Below are 9,589 nucleotides of genomic sequence, written 5' to 3' on the forward strand. Positions count from 1 at the left end.
AAAATGTATATATTAAATTATAAATATATATTTTAATAAATATTATATTATTTTTATATATTATATATTTTATAAAATATATAATGCTGTTGGGCTGGGCTTTTTTGACAAATCCCGAGCCCGGCCCAAAACACAGTCGGGCTTACTGTGTTAGGCCCGAGGTGAGGCCTGCGGGCCTAATTACATGACCAAGCCCGACCGCCCGACCGGGGTGCGGGCCGGGCCATCGGATTACCCAGCCCATGAACAACAGGTCTAGGGGCTAAGTGGGAAATTGTGACCACCCCCAAAATCAGAGGTTGCTAACATGGAATTTACCCTTTTTTATTTCTCTTTAATAATGGTTTCATCTGTCAAACCAACACAACGACGACAGCTCTCCTATTCTCCTTCCCCCGGGAACCCCATTGATCTATTTCAACGTCACAGACTCAAAACAGTACTTCCCTCTTATCTTCATTCGACACGTTTCGCTTCTCAAACTTTACTCGAAGCTTTGAAAAATGAGGATGGAAAGAACAGTGAGAGAATTCGATATTTTTGATTCATCTTCTCTGCCATGAGCTGCGAAACAAACCCAGAACCCAAAACCGCTTTCCCCCTCCTCTGCTCTGTTCCAGCGGTCTGGGCGGCGCAGTATGACGGGACTAGGTTGGTGGTGGGAAGTTTTATCGAGACCGGGGTTTTAGGTTGGGTTCTGTTTTTTGGTTTGGGTTTATCAGACGACGGAGGAGGAGGGGTCTTCTTATTATTACTGTTCTGGTCGCTGTTGTTATATCGTTTTGTTGATGGTCGGTGGATTTCGTTTTCTAAACAATACACAATTGTACGAGTCGGGAGGCGGCGAAATTAATACCGGAAAGTGGAAATCGTCAAAATCAATCAGTTTGGCGAAATTAATACTATAAACGTTGGCATTGAGTTTGGCAAACAAGAAGAAAGAGAAAGGAAAAGATCTGAAGGTGACTTTTTTGTTGAAATCTTGTTTTTGTTTGCCACGTGTATGTGTGTTTTTTAGGTACTACGTTTACCCGCCTCGTATTCCTGTTGCTGATTTTATTTTTGGTGATTTTGAAAGGTCGGAGTGGTCGGTAGGAACGTAATAGTGGTTCTTTCTTTGCATTTTTTTTTCCTGTGTGTGATTCTTTATTTTTTATGCCGTGAGTTGTAGAGATATTATTCTCTTCAATGTGTTGTTGTGTGTAAACATAGAATATAGGAGAAAAAAGTTTAAGAAAAAGGCAGATAAACAGAATTTAGCAAAAGAGGGAAAAGCAAAACAATTGGAAAATTTTGAATTTTGATGTAAAAGACGAAGACTTAGGTGGTTTCTGGGTTCTGGGTATCAAGCTGTCAAGAACTGGCAAATGGGTTTCTTTTAATTTTGAAGTTTATCGGGTTTTGTTAGAATTTTTTTTTTTTTTTTTTTTGAACAGGGTTAGATCTTGGAGCCTTGGTTCTAGGGTTTTAGCAGCATTTCTTAGAAACAATGCTGAAAGCATCGGCTTCTTTGCTGTCGATTTTTTCTCTCTTTTTCTCTGTTTCTGCCATGGAGAATGGATTCCCACGCTGTAACTGCGATGACGAAGGCTTCTGGAGCGTGGACAACATTCTAGAATGCCAGAGGGTGAGCGATTTCCTGATCGCAGTAGCGTACTTTTCAATCCCTGTTGAGCTCCTTTACTTCGTTAGTTGCTCCAACGTCCCATTCAAATGGGTCCTCTTTCAGTTCATTGCCTTCATAGTCCTCTGCGGGATGACTCATTTGCTGAACGGGTGGACTTATGCCCCGCATACATTCCAGCTGATGCTGGTGCTCACCATCTTCAAATTTCTTACTGCCTTGGTCTCCAGTGCAACTGCTATCACTCTGATAACTCTCATTCCTCTGCTTCTCAAAGTAAAGGTAAGAGAGCTCTTTTTGAAGAAGAAGGCCTGGGAGCTTAATAGACAGGTAGGGAAGATGAAGAAACTGAAGGAAGCCAGTTTGCATGTTCGAGAGCTGACCCAAGAGATTCGGAAATCACTGGATAGGCATACCATCTTATACACCACTCTGCTCAAGCTGTCCAATACTTTGGACCTGCAGAACTGTGCGGTTTGGATGCCCAACGAGATTAAAACAGAGATGAACTTGACCCACGAGTTGAAAGGGAGGAGTTCGTTGATTCACTCTTGCCCTGCTATCCTAATAAATGATCCGGATGTAAAAGAAATTAAGGAGAGCAGGGGAGTGAAGATCCTGAGGCCAGACTCAGCTCTTGGTATTGCAAGCAGTGGTGGATTTGGTGAGCCTGGTGCTGTGGCGGCAATTCGGATGCCCATGTTGCGGGTAGCAAACTTCAAAGGAGGGACACCAGAATTAATCCCACAATGTTATGCAATACTGGTTTTGGTTCTTCCAAACACAGGTGGTAGAGTTTGGACTTTCCATGAATTGGAGATAGTGGAGGTGGTTGCTGATCAGGTGGCTGTTGCTCTATCCCATGCTGCAGTTCTGGAAGAGTCTCAGCTCATGAGAGACAAACTAGCAGAGCAGAACCGGGCACTGCAACAGGTTAGGGAGAAAATATTTTTGGCAAGCCAAGCCAGAAATTCATTTCAGAATGTGATGAGCCACAGTATGAGGAGGCCAATGCACTCTATCTTGGGACTGCTCTCTGTGATACAGCATGAAAATCTGAGCAGTGAGCAGCACATCATAGTTGAATCAATGCTAAAGACCAGCATTGTACTCTCAACCCTGATAAATGATGTAATGGAGATTTCAAGTGCGGATAATGGAAGGTTTCCACTAGAAATGAGATCTTTCCAGCTGCACACGATGATCAAGGAAGCAGCTTGTCTTGCCAAGTGTCTATGTGTTTGTAAAGGTTTCTCTTTCACCATGGAGGTTGAGAACCCAGTGCCTGATCAGGTAATGGGAGATGAGAGAAGAGTTTTTCAGGTGATATTGCATATGGTTGGGAATATTCTGAAGGGATGTGAGGGAGGAGGATATGTAACATTTCATGTCTCCAAGGAAAGTGGAAGTGTGGGTAGGAATGACCAGAAATGGGAAATGTGGAGACCAAGCTCATTCAGTGACCATGCTTATATAAAGTTTGAAATTGGTATTAGAAATTATGGTTCACAACCAGAAGGCTCAGCATCAATGGTACAATTCACTGGAAGGAGACACAGCACTGAGAGAATCGAGGAAGATCTTAGCTTCAGTATGTGCAAAAAGCTTGTGCAGGTAAAATCTAAATCTTTTGTCTATATTATGAGTTACTTTTATCTCTATGATTAAAAGGATTGCCTTAGATAATCTGCAAATATGCAGAGGAAGTCATAGCATTACCCCAGATAAAAGAAATTGATATTAAACTGTCCTTAAGACATGTAGAAAACATAGAACTGATGTTCTTCTCTCACAATGATAATTCATCTCTATATTGGGATTCTGGATTGTTCATATTTGAAGGCTTCAAGGCATTGCAATTAAACATTTTATTTTCACTGATAAAAAATTTCAACATTTTATTTTCAAAATTATTAAGAAGACAACTATATCTTCTAACAAACTTTCTCAGAAAGTCATTAGGTGTTTACGACCCTGAACAGGATATGCCAAGCCATAAAATCTTTTATATTTACTCATGGCAATTGGCCAATAATGTTTGCCCAATTATTATTTTTTTATATGTATTGCGAAATTATCTTCATTCTTATGGGTTGTATTTGCTTGTATTGATAACTCTAATGTGTGGCTCATATTTGGTTATCTGCTTGGGCTTGGTTCATGCTTCTATTGATAACTCTAATGAAGTATATATAACTGATGGATATATACATAATTGAACAACTTGTATGCCTTGGTGGTTAATTTTGCATCTTATATTTTCAGAATTTACTATCTTGATTTTGAAACCAATATGCAGATGATGAAAGGGAACATTTGGGTTGTCCCAAACACTAGGGATTTTGTACAAAGCATGAGACTTATCCTTAAGTTTCAACTCCAACCATCTATAGGAGGAGGCATCTTTGAACCAGGTGGATCATCAGAGCAGCTACCTTCAGAATTCAGAGGCCTTAAAGTTATATTAGCTGATTATGATGACATCAATAGGGCTGTGACACGAAAGCTCCTTGAGAAGCTCGGTTGTCAAGTTGCTGTCATTTCCTCTGGGTTTGAATGCCTTAGTGCTCTTGGGCCCTCTGCAACTTCATTTCACATCATTCTTTTGGACCTCAATATGCCCGAGATGGATCGCTTTGAAGTTGCAACTAGAGTACGAAAGTTCCAAAGCCGGAGCTGGCCATTGATTATAGCCCTGACAGCTAGTGCAGACCACAATGTATGGGAATGGTGCCTGCAGGTGGGAATGAATGGTCTCATCCACAAACCAGTTATGCTGCACGGAATTGCAGATGAGCTCCGCAGAGTCCTGCAACGAGCAAGCAAAGGTGTGTGACTATGAGGATAGTTGTCATAAATTAGTAGTCCGCAATTGGTTGCAAGATTCTTTCTTACAGTTTGTGATCTCTGTCAAATAATAGAAACAACTATGTTATGTCTTCCCCTCCAAATTCCAGTATAGAGATTTTACACAGCCTTCACACTCAAAATTGTACACAAAATTTTATTTCTTTGGTTTATTTAATTAAATATGGCATTATCTTGTAGACTGATTCACAGTTGATCAAAATTATCTATACACCAATCCAGTAAGTGATGCCCACAAGGGAAGCTTTTTAAATTTAATGGCAGAAGTGATGTAATGGGGTAGAGCATTTCGAACCCTAGTGTGAGATTATTGAGGGGCCCATCAGGACTTGGTGCTATAAATAAGGTTCTAAGCATATCAATGGATCAAACCTGTCGATCTTTTATTTTATTTTATTTTTTATGGGTGAACATTGTGGATCAAGTACATGGTGTTGGACTCTGTGTAGTGTGTGTTATCTACTTTTGTTTCAAATGACTCCAGATCTACCACATTTTTCCTTCCCTTCCATTCTGTCTGTGGTAATTGTCCCAAATGCTGGACCTATACCATGCACTAGATGGACAACGTTCAAGGTACTGTATTTAAAGATGAGTTTCACCAACTTGTATGCTTAGCCTTCCTCTTTTTCTGTAGTATGGTTGTACTGTAGTATGTACTATGTAATTTAGCTAGCTCTGAAATCCTGTCCTTGAAACTATTATTTCTGGATCAACTATGCATTTTAATTGTGTACTGATAAAAAATGCATTATGCACTGTGCATTAGCTGGCATTTCTTATGTTTGGAAAATGGTAGGAATGAATGTTGAATTGAAAAATATATAGTTAATTATGATCAATTATTTTTGGTTTAGGAGCAAGAACTTTTAGTGGAATGGCTTGTTTATATAATTATCATCTAATTTTTGAGGAGTGCAAAATCTTCAAGGCAGCTAGTGATATTCAGAGAATAAGAAAAAGAATAGTTAATTATGATCAATTATTTTTGGTTTAGGAGCAAGAACTTTTAGTGGAATGGTTTGTTTATATAATTATCAGCTAATTTTTGAGGAGTGAAAAATCTTCAAGGCAGCTAGTGATATTCAGAGAATAAGAAAAAGAATAGTTATTGTTAGTAGATTAAAATGGTTTGGTCATGTAATCTACATAGAAGATTATTAACCACGCCCATGAAAAAGTTGTATAATGCAAGCTGATAGTTTTAGAAGAGCTAAAGGAAGCTGAAGATAATGTGTGTTTTAAGAAAATGACCAAGGACGACGATGACCCAGTTGTTCGATAGACACACAGCATTCCCTTGAGAAGAGATGGTGTGGGATCAAACACGTCTAACCGCAGGCTCTCCATGGTAAGGTCAGTGGATCTCACATACACCCTTCTCTGCCTCAACCCCATGAATCCCCCCTGTAATGTGTGTTTTGTAATAGCATAAAAAGAAAAAATAGTGATTTTGGTAATGTAGTTGGGATAAGGCAACTTTGTTAAGCTTTTATTTGGTATTCCCATTCACATTTTGAACCAGCAAAGGTGGCTCCTGCAGCCCGACTGGTTTAGACTTTAGATTCCCTCTGTCTTCAGAAACTGGTGTTGCTCTTTTAGGTTGGCAAATAGGCTGAAGTTCAACATCATTCTAAAGAATTATTTCTTTTCTCTTGAGCACTTTCTTCATCCAAACTCTTTAATTTGAGCTTAGCTGCTTTGTAATGTTTGTTTTTTTTTTCTATTATTAGCAGATTGGGAAATAGAGCTAAACATCTGAAAGCTTTTTGCTGGTGCAGATGAAAGGTTAGATCCACTCACAATTTGTTGGCTGATGTCTATGATTAATGGAAGTTTGATTTTACCAAAATATGATAATTATATAAAAAGGGTTATTTTTTTTTCAGGCATAAAAGGGGTTATTACCAAATGTTTGTCCTGACTATGTTGGGTCTCATTCTCCTACATTAAGGGGGCCACTCTCAGACTCAAATCCACATTCTCACTTTTGTTAGCTAGAGAGGTTTCACCATTGCACCAAGCAATGGCCTCTAAAATAATATAACTGTATTTATAACCATTACTTTCTTCTTGAACCATCAAAACCCATTATTATGGTTTTGAGGAACAGTAAACTCATTGGAAGGTCCATGCTGTGTATGATTTCATTAGCTGAGCCTGTTGTTGCTGGTCTCCCTTGCCTCAGCAGCCCATGTGCCCCTTCTTTTTTCCTCATAAAATGTCTGCTACTTTCTGATGACTGACGAGAAATACAAAGGGATATTCCAGGTAAGCTGTATTGTGGAGGAAATTCATCTTGGGGCGTTTTGTCAACATGGTTGGTTTTGATTTCTGCCATTTCAGATATCGAAATCCAGCAAAATTTTCCAAAATCTCATGGTCAAACCTTGGGTTTCAAAATTGTCATGGAATGGAATCCAAGGATTTGATGAGTGGAAATCAATTTCCATCTATTTGGGTCCCACTGAGAATTTATTCACAGAAAAGAAATACAGTAATGCTTTCTTCATATAATTTCAATTCCGTAATTGAATACTTTCTGAAGAGATAAGGCCCCGAATTTCATGGAATGACACACCTCAGAAAGTTAATTGAGAATTGTTCACACAAAAGCATTCTTATTTCCTACACCATTGCATCATTTAAAAGATGCACCGCATTTTATCACTAGCGTTAATTAGCACATGGAGGGACTGGGAGGAGCAAATTCATGTGGCATGGCCCACTATGATCCTCAGTGGATCTCTACCCTCCACTTGGTGGACCCCGCCTTAGGATAATAGCTAAGCATGTAGATATAGGATGGAAGATAAAAGTTAGGTTCATTCAGAATGAAGGACGTCTGCAGATCTATTACCTACTCTTCTAGTTTTCAGATTTTATGGTACATCCACTTGTAGATTTTTTTTTTCTATTTTTGTGTGGAGAGTAGAGAACTTGTGCAAGGGGTTCTGTATGTTGATGAGAAAAAGCATAAAATAGTAATGAATTGATATGGGTTTGGATGGAGAAAGAGAATTAAAAAGGGGAAAAGCCCGTAAATATCTGTTGAAGACAAATTAAAAGAAATCCAGTTAGAAATGAGGCTAGATGAAGAGAACCTAGAAGCTCTGAACCTTCCAACTAAAGCAAGGTACATTGCTTTAACCCTTCGGAAGCGTCGGCAGCCAAAAGTAGAAAAACAAACCTCTCTTGATTTGATTCCTTTCCACTTCTACTGGGTTCTGGCTCTTAGAATTAAATCTGATTTCCTTTTTAAGCCGGAATTAGTCTGATTGAAGTGTATGTCGATATCAATTTGGAATTGAAGTCTTTACTATAGACGTAGTGTTGGGTTAGGTCTATATTGATGTATTGCATCCATTTGCATGTGGTCCATGGGTTTTATTATTATTTATTTTGAAGCCAGCCCATGGGTTTTATTCATTTAGATTTTGGATCCTAACCAATGCTCTTCCGGTTCAGTGGTTCACATTGGACCCGTTTTAGATTGGAAAAGGATCGGGTCAATGGGCTTTTACGCAAGCTTGATGAAGAGTTGGTCTAATGGTGTCGAATAACGTGTTCACAATATGGTATTTGGTATAGCTGAAATTGTATTGCTTCATTTTATTGAGGGGGGAGCTTCTTGGATCCGGAACCAAGATGGGTCAAGGCTTTCTCTCTGTCCATTATTCAAGAATGAGGATTTAGGACCCAATATGAAATGCTGATATTTTGCCCTAATATATGTTTGGCATCCATGCTGCAGTTGCAGATGGTGCTGCTGATGTGTGACTTGGAGCACCATTTTTTTAAAAAATGGTGTCTTTATTTTTGTTTAGAATTATTGTTGTCAGGTAGGATGTTTTCTAGAGCAACCGCAACTTTTTCTGTTTGGTACCAGTGTTTCAGAAAACGTTTTCAGCACTGGTACCCATTATCCAATGCCACATCACTGCCCTGTTGGCAGCAACGAGCTGTAGCTCCAGAAAACGTCAAATTTGACGTTGCTCCAAGCCATGGCTTCCCGATTTTCGAGACATGGCTCGAAGCACCGTTTTTTATAGAAAAACGATTCCAAACAAATGCCCGTTTCTTGAAGCACCGTTTTTTCTGATGTATCACTGATGTGGTGCCATTACTCCAGGAAATGGCAACGATGCCAAACAGCCCCCTAGTAGACATCTAAAGTTAGACCCATCTATTGGTGGGTCCCCTGCTTGAAACGTGGAACATTTGGCAAGTTATGGAGCTCTAAACCACATCTGTGTATCCATTGTACTCGCATCCAAGATTTTTGGCCTCTTGAGAATGCAAAGCCCACTTCTTTGAAACTTAAAACCCTTTTTTCCATTTCAATTTTCTTTCCTATTTTTTAAGAGTATAATATGGTGCATTTCATATATTTTCTGTATATTAACTCAAGATTTAATCAATCACATTAAAAACATCACATCATCTATTTAGTTTTTATTCAATGTTACTAAAAGGTGTATTTTTACATTTTACAAGACTTACTTTGTTTTTTAAGTAAACAAGGGTGAGTAAATTGGCCATTGCAAGAGTTGATCAATTTATTTGTGTTCGTTTTTCGATATTGGTGAGTTCCATTGAATGAACGATTCTTGAGTATGACAATTACTTGGGTAAGTATTACCCCTTATCCACTTGGGTAAATGACTTTCTTACCCATGAAGAAAATTGTTAACACATTATGAAACAACATTTTCCCTTTAATTTTATCACTTTATGAATAAAATGATCATTACTACCTAATAAACAATCATTACTACCTAATAAATGATCATTACTATCCACTTGGGTAAAATGATCATTACTACCTAATAAATAAAATGATCATTACTACCTTTAATTTTCAGAAAACATTTGTCCGAATAAGTGCATTTACCAGGTAAATGACTTCTTGAAAAATGAACAAGTCCAAAGTGTATTTATTATTAAAGACTTTAGGCTCTGTTTGTTTGCGATACATGTACCCTGGTTCAACGTTTGTGAGTGTTTATTTGACACGTAAAAAAGTAATGATTATCAGAGTGAAAAATATATTTTCTGACACTATTGTACTCTGAGAAGAGAGCATTATTGTACTTA

At 38.4% G+C, this 9,589-nt stretch overlaps 1 protein-coding gene across 5 annotated transcripts; it reads left to right on the forward strand.

Moving 5' to 3' along the window:
* Positions 1 to 345: 345 nt before the first annotated feature.
* On the forward strand, positions 346 to 6,785 carry LOC104600824 (protein EIN4-like). Of its 5 annotated transcripts, XM_010263953.3 has the most exons (5): positions 346 to 962; positions 1,437 to 3,238; positions 3,924 to 4,452; positions 6,226 to 6,280; positions 6,382 to 6,785. In XM_010263953.3, exons 2-4 carry the CDS (start codon positions 1,490 to 1,492, stop codon positions 6,252 to 6,254), a joined length of 2,307 nt encoding a protein of 768 aa, XP_010262255.1. In that variant the 5' UTR covers positions 346 to 962; positions 1,437 to 1,489; the 3' UTR covers positions 6,255 to 6,280; positions 6,382 to 6,785. The 5 variants fall into 5 exon arrangements, 2 of the variants coding, with proteins under 2 accessions (XP_010262255.1, XP_010262256.1); XM_010263954.3 differs by having other exon boundaries at positions 346 to 3,238; positions 6,229 to 6,280; XR_016084650.1 differs by having other exon boundaries at positions 347 to 3,238; positions 3,924 to 5,848.
* Positions 6,786 to 9,589: the final 2,804 nt, after the last annotated feature.

This window comes from Nelumbo nucifera, chromosome 3 (assembly GCF_055504915.1).
Source record: "Nelumbo nucifera cultivar China Antique chromosome 3, China Antique-T2T, whole genome shotgun sequence".
Classification (NCBI taxonomy): domain Eukaryota; kingdom Viridiplantae; phylum Streptophyta; class Magnoliopsida; order Proteales; family Nelumbonaceae; genus Nelumbo; species Nelumbo nucifera.

Excerpts from the sequence above, each read along its gene's own strand:
- LOC104600824 (XM_010263953.3), top strand. The coding sequence starts at position 1,490 with ATGCTGAAAGCATCGGCTTCTTTGCTGTCGATTTTTTCTCTCTTTTTC. Across the intron at positions 3,239-3,923 it reads TGTGCAAAAAGCTTGTGCAG|ATGATGAAAGGGAACATTTG; the intron begins GTAAAATCTAAA and ends ACCAATATGCAG. Across the intron at positions 4,453-6,225 it reads CCTGCAACGAGCAAGCAAAG|CAGATTGGGAAATAGAGCTA; the intron begins GTGTGTGACTAT and ends TTCTATTATTAG.